Source organism: Strongylocentrotus purpuratus, unplaced genomic scaffold (assembly GCF_000002235.5).
Source record: "Strongylocentrotus purpuratus isolate Spur 01 unplaced genomic scaffold, Spur_5.0 spur5_scaffold_13, whole genome shotgun sequence".
Lineage (NCBI taxonomy): Eukaryota > Metazoa > Echinodermata > Echinoidea > Camarodonta > Strongylocentrotidae > Strongylocentrotus > Strongylocentrotus purpuratus.
In genome coordinates, this window is record NW_022145598.1 from 17,206,595 (window position 1) to 17,226,198 (window position 19,604).

General features: G+C 37.2%; 2 protein-coding genes across 2 annotated transcripts; both read left to right on the plus strand.

Moving 5' to 3' along the window:
* Positions 1-267: 267 nt before the first annotated feature.
* LOC105439876 (plexin-A4) lies at positions 268-14,312 on the plus strand. The gene is made up of 20 exons (XM_030983043.1): positions 268-606; positions 950-1,043; positions 1,534-1,724; positions 2,071-2,225; positions 2,654-2,768; positions 2,932-3,065; positions 3,681-3,857; positions 4,296-4,395; positions 4,894-5,130; positions 6,157-6,345; positions 8,827-9,055; positions 9,636-9,775; positions 10,080-10,201; positions 10,845-10,910; positions 11,327-11,404; positions 11,740-11,806; positions 12,254-12,400; positions 12,820-12,973; positions 13,557-13,657; positions 14,202-14,312. Exons 2-20 carry the CDS (start codon positions 953-955, stop codon positions 14,310-14,312), a joined length of 2,604 nt encoding a protein of 867 aa, XP_030838903.1. The 5' UTR covers positions 268-606; positions 950-952.
* Positions 14,313-14,376: 64 nt separating this feature from the next.
* LOC100890441 (plexin-A1) lies at positions 14,377-19,322 on the plus strand. The gene is made up of 7 exons (XM_030983573.1): positions 14,377-14,401; positions 15,040-15,122; positions 15,595-15,705; positions 16,269-16,435; positions 16,935-17,073; positions 17,458-17,595; positions 19,236-19,322. The coding sequence occupies exons 1-7, from the start codon at positions 14,377-14,379 to the stop codon at positions 19,320-19,322; spliced, it is 750 nt and encodes a 249-aa protein (XP_030839433.1).
* The last annotated feature ends 282 nt before the right edge of the window (positions 19,323-19,604 follow it).

A 19,604-nucleotide genomic window follows, 5' to 3' on the forward strand; every position in this document is an offset into this window, starting at 1 on the left:
GTTAGCCGGCTTTAGCACGGCATCCAATACAGCGCTCAAGAATTGTAACGAATGGATACCTACCTGGAATTTATTTTATAACTTACCTGGAGTAGGTCGAGTGTGGCAAAATGTGGAGTACTTTCTTGCAACAAGGATTCGATGATTAAATAATCTCTGACAAAAACATGAACATTTTACAAGTTGTCATCTCGCTAAATTAGGAAACGACTTTTTATCAGTTTAGTAATTTGACGATCTTGACCACTACTTTCTCCTAGTTTATTTTGGTATTGCATTGATTGAAATGTACTATTTTTTATCTTTATTACCATCTTGTACTTGTCATACCTGTCTATTTGGCTCACTATTGTATATTTACTGTATCTATAACTTTATTGTATTACTTGTAAACATGATCAGTGTTTGTCCTTGAACCTTTGAATCATGTATATTTACATGTCTTTTTAAAACGAAATAAATAACAAAACAAAAAAACAAAAAAAATTCAATTTAATATTTCATCAGGTCCAGTCGGTTGAGTGCATTCTTCGCATCGATGGAGTCGGGATACGAGTACCAAGTTCCGCCTTCAATGAAAGTTACATTGTCTGTAGTCCTGAAGAGGTAAATATGTGTTTGGACCCTTGGAAGAACAATTCTTCATTATCTATCATCAATATTATTCATATTACGTGAAATTGATATCTTGAGGATATGTTTCCAACCAATGTAGAATAGTATCTAATCCAACTTCATGATCAATATTAGTATAAAGACTGTTAACATAAAATGTTTGATGTTTGATGTTTCTTTCATCCACGCCACACAAAAAGAAATAAACCTATCCTTTATTTTCCCCTATCCATCATTTTTACCCCCCCCCCATTTACACTAACGAAGACATTCGCATTACACCTGCATATCAATTGAACCCTAACACTATCTTTATTTGAACCTTTTATTTCAGTACATGTTTAATGAGGACATCCTCGAGAAGAATGTAAGCGTCTCGGTTCAATGGAATGGGCAATACGACATAGATGACCCGACAGACACATACGGTAAAATACCCTTTTCGTTATTACCAACACATTTCCCATCAATTCCAAAATACGCTTTGGCTATGCAATTGAACAAAACTGTCGCCGCAGATCTTTTTTAAAACGGTGAAATTATCACTTTGAAAACATTCCTAATGCGGGAAAATATATATATATATATTTTTTTTTTTTCTTTGACGATTTTTTTCTTCTATTCCATCAAGCATTTAATTTTATAAAAATCTACTTTTAATGGTTAGGAAGAAAGTTCAAAATTAGTTCAAAATTAATTACCATTTTCAATTGAGACTTCACTATATGGTCTTCATTTGCAAATTCACCTGGAAGATACTTTACACTTGAATAAATGTCTTGAATCATTTTATCATAGCTTGGAAATATAAGAAAGGAATTTAAAAACATGCATTAGACTCAGGAATCGACTATCTTGGTTTGAATTATAAAAATAATAATATAAATCATAATTATGTTTTCTTCTTTTCCATTTAAGTGACCCTGTACAAGTGTTCAGTTAACGGTGGAAGTTGCAGCCTGTGCCTGTCAGAAGGAGCAACCCCTTCGATCTTAGGCTGTGGTTGGTGTGATGATGACTGCAATGTCATTCGGAGTGATGTTTGTCAGAATAATCAGTTTCTCAGTCAGAATGACACCAAGCTCTGTGCAGCACCAGTAATCAGTGACGTAAGAAAATAATAAATCACTACCAAGTGTATGAATACTTACCTGTCATCAAACACATTATGCAAGGTCGTCTAATATTATGATGATAATTTAAATAACAATAATTTGTAAATTGTAATACGTGAGATTTGTAAGTCGCCACATCCATTTGATATCATATGCTCAAGACGCATGAAATCATTCATTATTGCGTGTGATTTATGTGTTATAATTGTATAAATGCACTTGAGTCTTACTTCCAAATATCAAATAGACATGCATGATAAACATGATTGTACAAACAATTATCAAACTAATCATACAAAATATTATGCATGAGAATTTAATCTTGTGGTTTTCTCCATAGTTTTATCCCTTGTCAGTTGCTATCAACGCTCAAACGAGACTAGAAATTACGGGAACTGACCTAGGAGTAGAATTTGACGATGTACTGGAAATTGTCATTGGAGACTTGATGTGTAGTCTGACTGACATGGGTTCATTCTATCAGCCAGGACAGAGGTAAAAGCAACAAACACAGATTTATTTTGTTCGATGTAACCTTGTTTATTAACGTCTCATAAATGGCCAAGGAATTGTTACAGTATTTGTTCCTTCATGATGTTGCCGTCATCACCAACAGTCTTAGAATGCTATACATGTATTTATGTTGGCAATAAATTCTGCATCAAATGGTTTAGCGTGTTAACATTCTCGTTTACTCTTATTTGGGCATGTTCCAAGATATATAAAGAGTTTCTTTTATTTCAACACATTAAATGTGTTACATACATGACAGTTTACGTCATAGGGATTCATGATGATATCTTCGCAAGAATAACAAGAAAAACATACAAAAATAACATGAAAAGACAAGTAACGAAAATAATTTGGCTGCAAAAGATGTATATGTCAAATGACCAATTGTCTGATTCTCTTGTTGTTGACAGTGTTAGCTGCATGACTGGTTTATCTACTGGAGTCATCTCAGGACGTATTGAAATCACAGTGAGGTCTGGTGAAAGTATTAAGACTGGAGAAAGTTCTACAGAATTCTTGTACAGGGTGAGTGCATAATAAATCGCCTAGTTTACTTTTACTTTTATACTCTGATATCGGGCTTTGAGAGGAAATTATCGTATTAATTTAATACGACATGATAACACATTCATCCGTAACCTACTTCTTATTGAAACGATTTATACGATAAAAGTAATTTTCTTTCTAGGATCCCATTATATCAGGGTTTAGCCCCACGGAGGGGCAGGTAGCAGGAGGTACAGAGATCACTGTTACTGGGATGTATCTCAACACAGGAAGGAACATTGAAGCTAGTTTCGGAGAAGCACAATGCAACAATTTGTGAGTATCACTTATATGTATTATGTACATTAATGTTAAAATTTTGCTATACATATTTTCAGTAGCATTTATTATGTGTTGTTAGATAAAATTGGAAAAGTGTAGATGTTTTTCTATATTCTTTGTTCTTTTTTTCAATTATTGTACAAAAATGGGGAGATTGTAGATGAATTGATCGATGCACTTCGAATCTCATTTTACTGATGGGAACATGGGAACATGGGAGGATATTTGTTATGGGAATGGATTGTGGAATCTATAAATTTAAATGTAATACAAATCCAAAAGTACAATTTAGAAAGACACACAGACAAGCGCGCACACCCACACATACAAACACCCATTGTACCCACGCACACCTACATTGATCGGTCAGAGAAACTCGCTTTCATAAGCAGTACCAATAACTGTAGATAACACGTCAAAAGCGTCGTAAGTTAAGATTTATCTCCCGCACCCCGCCAGCATGATATATAGAGTTTTAATGAAATGCAATGTGTTCAGGAGATAGATATAACATTCTGAATGATTCATGATATCAACATGCCTGTTTCAACGTCTTAGAAATTTTCTTATATTTTGTCCTAATGTATGAATGTATATGTAAAATTTCAGGATTGTTGACGATACGACTGTACTGTGTATCACAAGCAGCTTACAAATGAATGAACAGATCGCTGTGCCCTTGACCATGACATTTGATGGACTAGTAAAACGGTTTGAGGACTACAGCTTTATCTACAACCCAAACCCAATAATTAATGGCAAATACAGAACCGAGTCCATCTTGTCGTAAGGAACCATATCTTTATTCTTGTACCAAACGAGAAAATGATAGTCTGGCAATGTTTTATCATTATATTCTTTGGCATATTATGTGATTTAATAATTTGTTATCAAATATGTTTAAAGTCAATAGTTTATAGTGTTCATTAGGCTTGTGACAATGTACTAAATTGGTGTGTTAAACTCTAGTGGGACATATAGACAACAGTGTACGAAGGGAATGAAACTAAGCATTTATAACTGCATCTAAATCTCTCTCCACTTAGATGGTTTAGATATTAATATAAATATTTTCCCAGACAAATCTAATATGACGTGAATAATAATCCATGAAATTATTGTGGTCAGTTCTCAAAGTGACACTTTCTTAACATAGCTGCGTAAACGCAGTATAAATGTTCTTTCAATAGTCTGAAACGTGTGAAATTTCTTGTGTTGATACAGAGGAGGTCTCGATATCAAATTGACAGGACAAAGATTTGATCTCATCCAGGAACCCCGTATAATAGTTTCGTCACTTACAACAGATGCTAGTAACTCTAAGGTATTTATTTATTAGTCTGCTATTTGTTGTTTGCTTATTCACAAAGCAGACGTAGTCTGTTAAAAAATTGCAGAGACACCATCATTAACATACCACTCTTAGAGCGTGAACTTCCCAGGAATCGAAAGACCTCGATAAAGACAGGCCATGCAACCCTTAGACAACTTCTTGAGCCAAAAAAAAAGAAGGTCCCTAGACAGACGATGTCGGTCTCGAGGACTGTCAATCGCGTGGATGGTCCCGTAGACTGATGGTATACTCGGATGCCCCTTTTTGTGTGATGAATTTGCTTTATTCGTACCGCTTTCGTTCGGACGTTACAATCAACATTCGATACCTATATAACCTTATGTTACATTAAGCTCATGATTCATCCGGTGCCTTAGACAATAGCGAATCAGGAGATCTCCTTCTATTACTTGATTTATAATTCATTATTAATAAACTCTGATTTATCTATTCATTTTGATTCAAGATGTGTCGATTTATGTTCCACAGCTCTGCAATGGAACGGAAACTATTCTCATCTGTCCAACCCCAAGCTTTCCTGACGATGGTATCTCTACCAGAAGGAGACGAGCTACAAATGGCGTTATGACAGCAAATCTGACCTTTGACTTTGATGGATACATCGTCGATGGCGGCTTGATAGAGTACTACCCAGACCCTATGTATGAAAGCTTCAGTGGGCCAAACAGGATCTATGCGAGCAGTAATGGACGACTCGATATTACAGTGAGTGTTGAAAATACCCTGTAGTAGCGCTGCCCTGCCTGAATATAAAAAATTTTGAACAAAAAAACTACATGAATTTTCATTTTTATTGTTATCTAAAAAAAAATGTATAACAAAATTCGCATGGACAAATGATTTACTCACAACTGAGCGGACAGAACCGACATAGGGTACGCAAAACGCTCATCGTAATCGCAGTTCTACGGTGTACTGTCTCCTCCAGGCATGATTCTGGCTTAGAGCCAGAATCATGCCTGGAGGAGCCAGAGAAGTGCGGTGCAGAGTCTGCAGCTGGATTCGCAAACCTGCACTGCGCGTGCTACGTGGACCTCATTTAAACGCGTTTACAAATGATTGTGCGTTTATGCTTACCCAGAATCGCCGATCCAAAACGCACCTTTTTGTGAGTTTACATCGGCGATTACGATCGCCGTTTTTCTGTGATTCTACAAAAATGAGAAGGGACGCAACCATGTTTTGAACTAAATGCGTAACAAATGCCTCATTCTGGCCAAAAAAAAGTTGAGCATAAACGTACCAAAACAGAAAATAGATATAAAGCATTAATACGTTAAGGTACATAAAATAGATGAATATACGTAGTAATGATCTTGATCTTGAAAGAGAGTTGATGCCTTTGAAATGTGGTGCTGCAGGAGGCTGCTGCAGGTGTCATGGAAAGATAAAGAGACAAATGTGTGGGTCCTGGACAAGATTGGAACAGACTTGACCATCAGAAGGGGAATCATGGAGAGAAAACTAAACTATTTTGGGCACATTGTTAGGAGATCTAAAGGTGTTGAGAAGCAAATACTGCAAGGAGCAGTCGAAGGAAAACGGGGTAGAGGCCGTCCACCAGTATCTTGGACTGATGATATTAAGAAAGTGTCTGTACAAGGAATGAAAGGTGCAATACTAATGGCAGGTGAAAGAGTTGCATGGCGTGCTCTCGTTAAGACCACAGCAGCGCTTTACAGCGCCACCTGAAGTTGATGATGATGATGATCTTGTTTTGAATCATTCTAGGGCATTAACTTAGATCTGGCTAGCACGGAGGATGATGTTCAAGTTCTGCTAGGGCCGAATGGTGTCTGTCATGTGGATGTTCTTGAAATTGATGTAGTCCGTTGCCAGCTGCCAGAGAAACAGCCTCTAGCAGGTTACGAGAATGGATCATTGGGTCAGGGACCATCAAAGAATTTACCAGCCGTGACAGTAAGTTAACATTATATTCCTACTGATTTTGAAAATAATAAATCTGGAACTATATAGTCCTAAAAATGAAATTCCGTCTCAAAGCACTTAACATAAATCGTTATTACCCCAATCATCAGATTCATTCGCGCGTACAATGTCCACCATTTCCACTCCTATTATATGTAGATGTGAGGACTAACGGTAATTACTTATGTCATCCTACCTGGTTCCCGTATTTCACCAAGGTAAGGAGTGGCAAATGTAGATTAATGCCTCGCCAAACGACATTAGTGATGTTTCATGGATCGAACTCACGACATATACATTTCCAACCAAGTGTCAAACCACTCGAGTACATACCTCTACGATACGTTGTAATCCCATATACGGGTACAAACTATCATACCATAGGGTGTGAGGGTGGGCAAGTTACTGTACATATCCTGACAGATGGTGTATGTGCATGAGTAAGGTGGGATGAATGAGGGTGGGGTTAGTTGAGTGTGGGTAGCAGGGAAGGCGATTTCTTTAATGACCGGGAACGAAATGCGAGGGACGAAGGAGCACAGTGAATGAGAGGGGCGAAGGTGACAGTAGTGACTACCTCCTGACAGGTTTTGAAAGTTTTGTTGTATTAAAAAATTACATTCCTTAGCAAAAATATAGTATACAAACGAGCAATCTGCCTTTTTCACACTTCACTTTTACTTTGCCGGTAATTAGTATGCAGTCCGAAGGGTTTTACATAATTAGTAGGTCAATTTTAGTAAGTAGGATGCTTGGGCATGGTGGGGTTTATATTTTACACTCTAGGCCTCTGTCATGTAGATGAACATTGATATCGCTATGGGAGTGGCAAATGAAATGGCAAATATATAGACTATGCGGTAGTGAACTATTAAAACCAACCAATATATCACGGAATACCTGTAACATGCAAAATGACACTTTTTATAGCATTGATTTATTTCTACAACTCTTAATCTTGTAAACATACAATGTAAAATATGCTTACGTGATGCAAACGGAATACAGATTTTCTTTAATATTTACTTGTACATTTTGAAGGATATAATGCGAGGGAACGTAGCGACCGAGCGAGAAGATTTGTGCATTTGTATTTAGTCTAAACGCTGCACTCTTGGGCCCTCCATAGCCTAAAAGTGTGTTGCAGTCTTTGGTCAGTATTTGCTAGACATTTATTTTTTTGCACTTTTTCCCTCCCTGGTGGGTAGGCGTACTGATAAATGAATTGGGAGTGGGTGTATGAAAGTGTTTGCATGATGATATAGGGTGTTTGGGTTTGCTCTTGGCACATTTTTACATGGGGGGGGGGGGCGGGCTGGGCGTGCAGCTGATCGGCATTACCGATTTTGTTTTGTTGTGTGTGTGTGTGTGTGTGTGTGCGGAACGTGTGGGAGTGCATATGTTTGTTTATTTTATTCAAGTGTATGTTTGTATTACACAATTGGGGGAATAACACAAAAATACATAACAAAATTTATAATATATGTGTGTGCGTTGGTAAGCGTGTGCGTTCAACGAGTCCTACATCCTGACAGATGTGGGTCTGTCTACGTGTGTGTTTGCGAGATGTTTAAGATTATGGAGGTGTGAGAGTGAAGGTGTGAGGTGTATAATGCGTGGGCGCGCGCGCGTGCATGTATGTACGTGCGTGAGTGCGTGTAGGTTTGTGCGTGTGTGCGTATGTGCGTGAATTTATGTACGTGCGTGAGTGCGTGTAGGTTTGTGCGTGTGCGCGTATGTGTGTGTGTGTGTGCGTGCGTGTGTGTAGGGGATATGTTATTGTTTGTAGTACACATTTAGAGAAATAAAACCAAATTACTTTAAAAAAAGATATGGTAAAGAGAACGTGAGGTTCAAAATGTGGATGTGAATGTACATCAGTGAGGTACATAATATACGCATGCTTGAATCTGGGATGTGAGGTTATTAGGTAAAGCACGCGGATATAAGTCCTGCTTGAAGTGTGTTGAGATGTGGGCATGAGAATGTGAGGTTTGGCGTTCGATAGTTTACCCCAGTACGACTTTTTTTAGGGATGGGTTTGTATACGTTAACAGTCTGCAGCCACTAACACTATTTTGATACTTTAAAATAGTTTTATAAATCCTTTTCAGCCTCTTCCACTGTTAAATAAGCACATGCAAATGGCATATGAGTTGCTGTCTTGTGGAACGGATTTCAAAGACTTCGCTGAACCAGTTTGACCGGTACTATGATGTATTTTGTTGTCGTTTTCGTTTTGAACTCAATCCTTTAAGGCATTAGTTAATGCTCTATGGAGTTCTCGACCCATAAACATTAGGAACATATATTCTCTCGATACTTTTAAAAATGCGGTTAAGACCTACTTTAGTATTTACATTTTTCTGTATTATGTTGAAACGCATAAAGAATTATTATAATGTATTAATTATGCGGTATACAAATTTATCATTCATTATATTACCATAATCTTGTTTAACTTTCACCCAGGTGTTGCACGGGAATGTAAGGTTCTCTCCAGGCTTTGTTTCAGCATGGGCTACGGAAGGAAACCCTTTGATAGCCATTGTAATACCTGTGGTCATTGTCGTCCCCATTTGGATTATCATTCCGTTGATATTTCTAGTTTGGTGGTTCAGAAAGAAACAACTGGAAGTGAAACGAGCTAAGGAAGAGGTGAAAATGATCCGAATGAACATCTTGAAAAGGGTCCGAGAAGGTATTATATATTCTTTGCTACAAATATTTCTAGTAATACCACGTCAGCTGTAAAGGCATCATATTTGGCTATATTATTACATTTCGGGAATGGTGTTTAGTCTTCTCTCGTGGATAGATCCTATGCAATGTCAATTACCTTGCTATCATATGAGGAAAGAAGTACTTCTGCACCTGGTCGACTCCACAATCAAAAGAATGTTGATAACCGGGTATGATCATTTAAACACCCATCCGCTTTTAATAGATCGCTTCACGACTATGAACCGCCGTATAATGCTTTCTTAGCACATACAATACCTCTCTCCTGTATGAAATAAAAATAAGTACTCAAGTACTTTCATATTGGCGTTCAGTAATAAATACAATCGAATAATATACAAAATTGTTAATCTAAGGACAAAAGATGCGTTATTATTTTACCCACGTTTCTTTGAAAACAACATGAACATCAATATATCTAACCCACATTTCTTAAAGAAATATAATCTCCCCCCTCCTTGCAACTCATTCGCCTCAGGTCGAATTAAACCAAGCCCAAAATAATTATGATGTCTTTGTTCCTCGCATTTGTCCATTAGTCTCAAATACCAGCTTGGATTTATCTGAGGCTGATGACAGAGTCCAGAAGCAAGGAGTTCCATTTGTCGGGCATGTCCAATATGTGACGATGATGTTGTTTGCTGGGCTCGGTATTCATCCAGAAACAACAGAACCAGAGGTAAAATTATCTTGATATGAAAAGGCTTTCTTCTAAACAATAAGTTTTATCTCACAAAAAAATGCTTACTTTAAACATCTTAGACTAGTGATTTATAGGCAGCTATTCTGTCAAGCATCTTACAAGAGACTAACGGTGGTTCGTCTTCAAGGTTTACATAGGGTATATATAAAAAGATAGATAACTCCGTGCTTGATGTTTAAAAGTGTGCAGTTCACTCAAATGCTTTGCACCGGTTCTTCTGCTTGATTGCATCTTCTGTAAATATTTCTGCTCAATGATATTCCGGTCTATTTTGTTTCAGTACATGGAAGACTTTATGGAGCATTCGTTGGTATCGTTCTATCGTATGCTGAAGGAGAAGGCCGGATTGATAGAATTCATCAGGCAACTCGAAAATAAGAAAACGGGACAGGGTCGAGAAAGGTATACGAATATATTTTCTTTTGGTGCTGAATGTAAATACTCTACGATATATACAAGTTAGAAGTATTGCATATTAAAAAACACATTTATTTTCAACGAGATAATATAAGGTCATAATATTTATTAAAGCTTTTGCTTCTAGTATAAAGCCTGTATCCACCATATAAACGTTCCGTTACGACCATGGTTCTGGCTCGGATACTTTTAAACGTCAGTACACCCTGCATTCTTCGAGTTTATTCTTATAAAATGATTTAATTAACAGACTGCCAGGACTAAAGGGGAGAATGGCAAAGTTTAATTGATATCCTGTTAAAGGACAATAATGCCGTACTTGGGCTTCAAGAAGTTAGGATCTTCAGTCAAGTGCACGAACACCCATGAACCTATCGGCTACGACACCTGTATGAAGCCGATACCAAATAGTGTGTTTCTGATTAATTCCTAAGACATTTACTTTAATAAATTTGACCCTGCCCCCTCCCCCAACAAAATAATTGTTATTATTGTGTCATAGATTTAATGACTTTATATATATACGAATTATAAACTCCCTTTTCACCTCCACAACTGTCTGTTGTTGAATTCAATATGGTCAGACATAACAAAGCAATATTTGGCTTCTCCCATTTTTTTTTTGTAGGGAGCTCATTGCATCTCTATTGGCAATCACATTCGTCAGCGAGGGAAAGTCGATCCACTTTACAAGGTAAGTTTACGTGTTGTAGTTGGTTTCCAACATATTGTAAAAGCAAATAACTTTGATAACCTGAAGAGAAACAAAGTAAAGACATTCGAAAAGGCAACACAATGCTTTTTCAACAGGCTTTTTAGCGGATATTGAAATGTGCCAATGACACATTACGTAACCCGAACGTAATTTTTATAGGATAAAAACAATAGCGTCTCGAAACAGCCATTTAGCCGAATTATTCAAACTCACGGCGATCATGTTAAGAGCAAAAAGTCAATTACGATTGTCACTTTTATCACACAACGCTCATCTGCGCTTTCCTAGAAGAATAAACACGGTTTAAAAAAAATTATATTTGTCATACTATACCCGGATTATCTCCTTAACAATTGTTAATGTTTTCTTTCCTACCTGTTCGTGTTTTTCTTCAGTGTATTGACATCACTTGTTGAAGATGAAATCGTAACAGCATCTGAGTCTAGAAGGCGGATGGATACACTATTTACCAAGTAATCATTCTATTTACACACATCTTAATCTTAGTATGTACAGTCCTTTCAGAAGAGTTTGAAACAATTTATTACATTCGTTACTGCTTAACCACAATCATCAATATAATTCTCTATTTATGCAATATAGCTGGAATTATGACGAAACATTATTGCACCTTTGCTCGATGATGCGACATTCCTATTTAATGTGGATAGGATAGTTGATATCCTGTACATAATTCACTTTGGCAACAATAAGAAATTACCTTTTGACGGTTTAAAACTATCGATTTCTGGAATTCAAATTCTTGTGCATATTTTTCTTTGAAAATGTTTCCTCTGTTTTTGTTCAGCACTGAATCAATCGCAGTAAAATTGATTAGCAACTGGTTTGCCCTGTTTATGTTCGAGTACTTGAAGGTGAGGTTTATTTTCAAATATATTATGTCATATTTATTTTCTGTTATGGTTTACACATTTAATAGTGAAGTCAATTTCCGTCGGTCGTGTCTTCACGCTTAATATAAACGAATACATTTTAAAATATTTATGAATGGCAATTATAATTTTTAGAATGTGAAAACATTGTGACATTTCGCTTTATGTTATATGTCATATAATTCATGCTAAGCACTATTACGGACATAGTAAATAAAAGAATCTGATCTTCTAAATCTAACTCTACGTTTGACACTTTCCGTCTTGGTGTATTTAATGGATATCTGAGAGGACTTTTTTCCAAGAATACTATCAGCACTTTTCTCGACACTGACGATTTACTCAAGTCAAATATGAAAATTACATGGCCTACATACCCTTTCCTTTTTAGACCTTTTTTTCTTCTCATTTTTGTTGGTACTACCTCAGATGTATGGCGTCTACCCATTGTACATGCTGTACCAGGCAGTAAAGGCCCAGGCCGAGAAAGGTCCTATAGATGTCGTGACTGGAGATGCATACTACACACTGGAGTTTAGCAAACTCCTTGATCAGGAAATTGACTTTCATTCTCTCGTAAGTTTGCTGCCTATAATGGGTGATAAAATAAGTGACTGATTGTTTATGAATATAATTATCTCGACCGGCTTCAATGCCATAGGTAAATACCCAAAGAGTTTCGATTGTAATTTAAGATCCATGCCTCGCGGTCTGTAGCTCTATTATTGTTCCCCTTTGTTGCCATACATTTAACATTTAACAAAGGTTGAAATCAGACTCTTTCGAAATCAAAGCTGGGTTCCTGGCTTAGAATGCCTTAACCACTAGGCTGTACAGTAGAGATAGAATAATGGTTTTAGCAAGACCAGATTCAGTTGACCGGCAGATTGACGAAATCTTCGGCCTTCAATAATTTAAAGAGAATAAACAATATCGATATTAAGATCATCCTTTCAATCTCTTTTATCCACGTTCTATTTCCCTTGACGTTCTAGGGCATTGATGTTGTTGATGAAGACGGACATATTTATCTTCATATGACTGTGTTGGATGTTGATACTGTGAAACAAGCCAAACAGAAGATTCTAGACTCACTCTGGAAGAAGAGTTACTGCTTGCTGCCGAGGGACATAGATGCAGTTGATCTAGGTGAGAGTATTGAATGAAATCATAAATAATTGTTTAATTTCGGTTGTATGAAGAAGAAGAAGTGTAATGAATGTCAATTGATCCGCGGTTAATTTCGTACACCAAACGATTTCCTTACTTTGAACATGGACCAAACGAAGCCTGACCATAAACCTAACACATAACTCGATTAGAACTCCGACCCCATATCTTTAACAAAGTAAAGTCGGGAGCTGTTGAAACACCTCCACAATCATTGGCTGGGAATAAAACAGTGCATAATAACTGTGGAAAAAATACATGCATTTTAATAAAAATGTAACGAGCCTCTAAGTTAAGATTTAATTAAACCTTGTTTAGATTGTTTTATTGATCCACCGACGGAGATTTTTTTTTTGCATTTTCGTTATTTTCGTTACATTGTTCATACTGTATATCATATATATCAGAGTAAAAACAGCAACTGTTAACCACTTAGATGTGAATCTTCGTAGAGATGGATTGTAGACTATGACATAGAGAATTCGTATATAATCAAAGCATAATAATTGCTTTAATTGAGATATTTAAACTTCCCCTCATTCTATCTTTTGGTATTTTACAGTGTGGATTCAGACTTCTGGAAGGACCACTTTGCTACAAGATATAGACAAATCCTCTGAGACACAGGGGAAAACCATGATCAATACAATGAAGAGCATTGGGGTATGTTACTAGCTTATAGTTTATTAGCAATTTGTTATTCATAATTATATTGGTAGTAATCGTAAATGCTACGTGTAAGCACTAAATTTTACCTTGTAGAACTGACAAGAGGATTTGCAATTTTATTATATGGACGTGTTTGTATTGATATACCAGGATAATTATCCTGAATATCAATCTGGCATTGGCCGGGGTATTAATGGTATTGGTGTTTAAGCACTGCATAAATGAAACTGTTAAATAACTCCCATAAACAGGAATAGTTTATGTTTTGACCAATATCGAGGATACACATCATTTTCGTACCCGGCTAATACAGAAATACGCATGTAAACAATGGCTAACCATTTTTTTAAAAGTAGTAATGTCGTATGTACCCTAGCTGCGCAGGGCTAGCTGATCATGTAATTTTTTTCACACAAATATTAACTCCAGGCACTGCGCACGGTGAACACATAACTTATTGACCCAGCGCAGTTAGGGTGGTCATAAATATTATTGCGGAACATCAAATCAAATTCATAACTATATTTTGTACTTCCAGATTAGAAACGGATCCCACGTTGCACTAATACCGAAGAACCATGGTGATGAATACCAAACCCTCGATCTGAAAGAAGTATCTTCAAAGACATGTAAGACAAGACATACTTAATTTCTATGAGGTTAGGTGCACACAAGGCGTTATATTAATTCTCGCTATCGCGAAATTCCCCAAAATGCCCCGATGTGGACCTCTTGGACGTAATTTCGAACTACTTCCGGTACTTACATGCTTCCGGTGCATATGGTGCATACGGTATACGTATCCGAAAGCTCTCTTGTCGACTGCTACTGACCTCGTTGGACATTTTACAAGTCCTTAATTGTTCCAGAAGAAATACTCATGGGAATACCACTCCATTTACATCATTAGGGAATTGTTCTTTGTCAAAATGCCGCGAACAAAGTCACGATCGTGCTTGATTTCAAACTTGTCTTGCCTTCTGAGCATCTTTTTCCAAGTCGCGCGCTGTTTAGGGTTTGTTGGGAATCTTACCAAAGTCACATCTCTCATGCAGGAATATCTCCAAAGGTTTTCTCGTTTATTATCGTGCGACCAGCACACAGCAGACTTACTCAAACTGACAATTAAGTATGTAAAAGTAAAAAATTGCTTACGATATACAATCAAAAGGAGCCGAAGACGAAGTGAAAGGTTGCATGTAGGCAGCTAGCTAGCTAGCTCGGTGACTGCGGCTCCGGCCTTGCTGAGACCAGAGTGCATTTGAAATCGGGCTTGAAATTTACATCCGAGTATTTGGGGGGTAATAGCGATACCGAAATTTGCACCATTCACTGACATTTAGGCATAAAATCTAAACATCTTTTTATATTTACAGACGAATCCCTGCAGCATGTGACCGTGGAGATGATTCCTGAATCACATCCCTCACAACCAGCTTCGAATGCTATCCATCTGAAGGTTAGAAATTTTTCGAAATATTAATGGTTGAAAACGTTTTGCATATATGTTCCTGGTGTACAATACACCTTTAATCACGTAACACACAGGTCGAACTAGTCATTTGTCTCGACTCGCTGTGTATTATCCCATATTGATCACTTAAATTCTCAATGACTTAAGCAATAATTAAATGGGGGAAAAGGAGGGCAGAGCAGAGACAAAGAAATAGAGAAATGGAAACGAAGAGAGAAACGAGAGGAGGAAAGGGAGAGAGAGAGAGAGGAGAGATAGAAGAAGAAAATAGGAGAGCGATAATGAGAGACAGAGGGAGAGGAGAGGAAATGAGAAAGAGAGGAAACAAGAGGCAGATAGAGATAAAGCGAGAGGAAGAGAGAAAGATAAGGGGGAAGATAACAAAGAGAAAAGGAGAAATATGGTGAAAGAGCAAATAGAGGCAAAATAAAAGTTCGCTGTTTAATTTGTTTTGCAGGGTGGTGTAGAAGAGCTAACAAGGAAAAGGGGTAACCTGCCTGATCATATGAATCAAATGAAAGCAAACCTCGATCGGAATCTAGCGATCCCCCATATGCTAACCATGAAGGTGAGTCTTTACACGATTTTCTTAGCGGATTTCGGTTCTATACTGATCAATTGGAACTTGTTTCTGTCGGCTTTTTGAAATTCTGAAAGTTAATTTTCTATTTTTATAATTGATACGTCTTGAGTTTGATTTGGATTTGTATGTATTCTGTATGTTTTGCTTTGTTAATTGAACATGTTCAGCCCTTCACTTGAGCTGCATATTCAGTGTTATTTTGACAAAAATCGATTCAATATATCTCACCATCCACCAATCAATCAATCAATCATTATTTTTCACATTCCAGTCATTGTAAATGGAGTCTTATTCAAACTCCTAGGAATAAAGTATAACAATAGTGTATATCATTAGTAATGAAAAGGAACTCAAATTTCTTGAATAAAATATTTAATCTCTCTTTTTATGTTTTGATGTAATTTGAAATATGTTTGTTCTAATATGTAAACATGTTGTACAGTCTTGTAAAGATGAAATACCAATAACTATTCTTTAATATCATACATGGTTCACGGAAAGGATTTCCATTTGATGTTAGTATGGTCGTCTTTATATCATTGATATAGGCATCTATCAGTCCATATGTGGATGGTATCTTTGAAGTGATGTTCAAGAAACCAGCTAAGATCCCTCTACCTGTCAAGTATCTCTTTGACACATTTGATGCACTGGCTATAAAGTATGCAGGTGGAGGATTGCCCGAGGATTGTGCGGATAAATGGAAGAAAAATTGGTGAGCAGGGCTCATGTATTAAGTGTTTGAAAACATTATGTATATTATAATTTATTCCAGTGTTATATTTGATAGTATGTAAATACATTATTCCGGCAAAAATATTCAGTCATTATTATAAATTCATGCCTATGGCGATAAACATCAGTGCACGAAGAAAAGCTACCTCGTCTCTCGGTTTTATGTTTATGACAACCCATCAATAGCAACAACCGTGGTGAAGCGAAAAATCTGTCTAATTAAGTTCGTTCGGCATGTTGGGGATACGTTTTGCTGATATTACGTCTTGCTCCACCAAATTCCTTCTCCCTCTCCTCAGTAGGATGAGAGGTGCAGAAATCATAACATGCTAATAAATCTAATCCAATCTGCAAGAACTGTCTTTTTACGCCTTTAAGAGGAGGGGACCTTTTTAGTCACACCCTTACCTACAATGGGTTGTGAGAAAAGAAATCCAAAAGGTGTTATCTCACGATGTATCAATAACTGTCATCCACAGCCTGTCTAACTTCTGGAGTTCAGTGCTCACCAACCTACCGTCGATGTTTGAGATGCCGAGATCAGAAACAGCAGATAGATGTGTCATCGCCCTCGCTTGTGCTCTTAATGACGCAGCAACGACCAAAACCTTGAGACAGGTAATTAGACATCAGTTCTTGTATAGGAAATCTCACATATTTAGCAAGTCTCTGTGCGCTTTGGATTATTACACGGGTCATTGTCAGCTTAGGCCAAGCAGCCCTATTGAAGGCACCAAATCAGTCGGGCAAAGAAGTCCTATCGTTTTCCATTTACCTCACCTAGGACGAGTTTGGCAAATATAGATTAATATCCTGTTAAAGGACGCTAATTATATGGCAGGGATTGGATCCTCGTATCTTGTGATCTGCAGTCTATAGTGACTGGTCAACTAGACCATACACCTCCATATCAAATATGACATAGCCAATGTAGCAGATGTAGCCTAAGTACTCATATTGCATTCATTTTGTCCATCATCAATGTCTGATCTTTCACATTAGGCTGAATCGGATCATCTGCCCTACTACAATGAACATCCACTCCAGAGAAAGATGATGACTGATTACTGCACCCAGGTAACAAGTCAACCCAAGGTCCGACCAGGAAAGCTGAACAAGGCCTGCTCCTTTATCTCTAAGGTATATTAGAATAATAATGATAGTGTTTACTGAGGGAGTATCGTTGTCTAGTAGTTCATTCTTTTGAAGCTCAATACGATTAATTAGATTTCGAACCCCAACCCAGCACTAACTTACTTTTACAAGACATTACGCATGTACATCACTCTTCACCAAGGTGTAAATAGGTCCCCAATTTGCCGTTGCGAAATATATTTTTGGTCGCCGGTTATGACCACGATGATGGGATAAAAGTATTGGTAATGTTTTCCTGTGACCAGTGACTCGATATTAGCTCCTGTGACAAATGCCCCGGGCTTTATTTCGTCAGGTTGCAGATGGGTTGTAGGTTAGGTATAGGGTTATAGTTAGGGTTAGATGTATTATTGGGTCCAGGGTTGTAGTTAAGAATTCGGTCATGAGCAAATGTTGTACAACTTTAGTGGGGACTCTAACCACTTTCCTTTCCAGAGGCATCAAATGACCGACGGTCCATGAGACTAGTTTTACATGTTATTACATCGTGTATAACCTTTTACGGTCGTATGGGTTGTCGATCTCACGGACCTTTTAGAGCTGTCCGTCGTGTGGGCTAATCGATCTGCTAGGTTATTCTTTCGATTATTGATTAACGTTTTGCTCAATCAACCGTAGACCTAGTCATAAAGACGAACTAAGTTTGAATGTTGATTTACGAAGTGCAAGTTATTCTCTATTATGTACTACTGTAATGAATTAAGTCATTTTAACTCATAGCCTGCCATAAGGATGCATGCACGCTATCGTTATAGTGCTTTGTATATGCGAGAAAGCCATCGCTTGAGTGCCATGTGCGTGCAATGCAGCATTCGTAATAGCAGTAATTGTTCATGCTAATTGGTCTGTGCTGTGTATTTTGCACTTGCTATTCATAGAACCATCGCGTTAATCAGATTATCTCCGAAACAACCTGGCACGGGGGGGGGGGGGGGGATTTGGGGCTTGGCAAAATGGGGATTAGCCCTGTGGCATGATATGAGAGTCAGAAATGTATTTGCTAATGACATGATCTTTATATATTCATTTAGTGATGGAAAAGTATTATCGTCTACGAGATAAACAGGCGAGGCGAGATTTGAACGTGTAGTATTAAAGGGATAGTTGAGGTCTGTTGCAGAGGGCGCTACAAAAAATATTTGTTGTGAGATGATAAAAACTGAGTGTAAAATGTGAAAGAACATACAATTTAAATGACGAAATCATCTTTGTTTGATCAAAATCGGTTCAGAGACGGCTGAAATATCCATATATTTAACGAATGCCGATGTTTGATTTTTTGTTGGCATTGTCGTGTTGGTTATATTACGCACAACCAGCCGGCCCATGTATTGTTATTTTTAATTAAATAATTATTTAATGGTCACCGTTTTTTTTTAAGTTGAGCTGAATTGGTATGATCGTATTGGCTAAATTTCACACATTTTGGGGTCAAAAATTACCTTCATAGCAATTTTAGGTTCTAAAAGGGCACTAGAAATATCACAGATAAGAATAAGAGAAATAACCATGCACTTTGAAGGCATTTGCGGTCTGAAAACAGAACTCAACTATCCCTATGAGTATGCTATTGTTACGGATATCTAAATTGACTACATTTAATTTTTTTTCTTAATTTGATGCAGGAGTTCAAAGGTCAATTCAGTCATCTTTCGAATTTGTTGCACCTTTACAATCTCACCAAGAATGACATGGATGGCCTGGTGGAATAGATCTACATCGTGACGTCATAACGCATTCAATGACATGGGGGTAATAAGTACCCTCTTACTTCCCACCGTAAATAATTCACCCCGATAACTTTAGCCTTCCATGTTCTATTTTAATGGATTAGATCAACAGAGCATTTGTTATTTTATTAATGTGTAACCACACTTTGGTACGCAATAAGTTTACAACTTAACATGATTCCTTAATATTTTGAATTTTCATCCGTACCCCATAATCATTGTTCAATTATTTTGTCCCCGTTTAAATGGATATATTCTAACTTC

Bases quoted from the DNA above. Each gene is read 5' to 3' on its own strand.
- LOC100890441 (XM_030983573.1), top strand. From the start codon at position 14,377: ATGCCCCGATGTGGACCTCTTGGAC. The intron at 15,123-15,594 runs GTTAGAAATTTT...TTTGTTTTGCAG, and splicing joins CGAATGCTATCCATCTGAAG to GGTGGTGTAGAAGAGCTAAC. The intron at 15,706-16,268 runs GTGAGTCTTTAC...TCATTGATATAG, and splicing joins CCCATATGCTAACCATGAAG to GCATCTATCAGTCCATATGT.
- LOC105439876 (XM_030983043.1), top strand. From the start codon at position 953: ATGTTTAATGAGGACATCCTCGAGAAGAATGTAAGCGTCTCGGTTCAA. The intron at 6,346-8,826 runs GTAAGTTAACAT...ACTTTCACCCAG, and splicing joins AGAATTTACCAGCCGTGACA to GTGTTGCACGGGAATGTAAG. The intron at 10,202-10,844 runs GTATACGAATAT...TTTTTTTTGTAG, and splicing joins ACGGGACAGGGTCGAGAAAG to GGAGCTCATTGCATCTCTAT.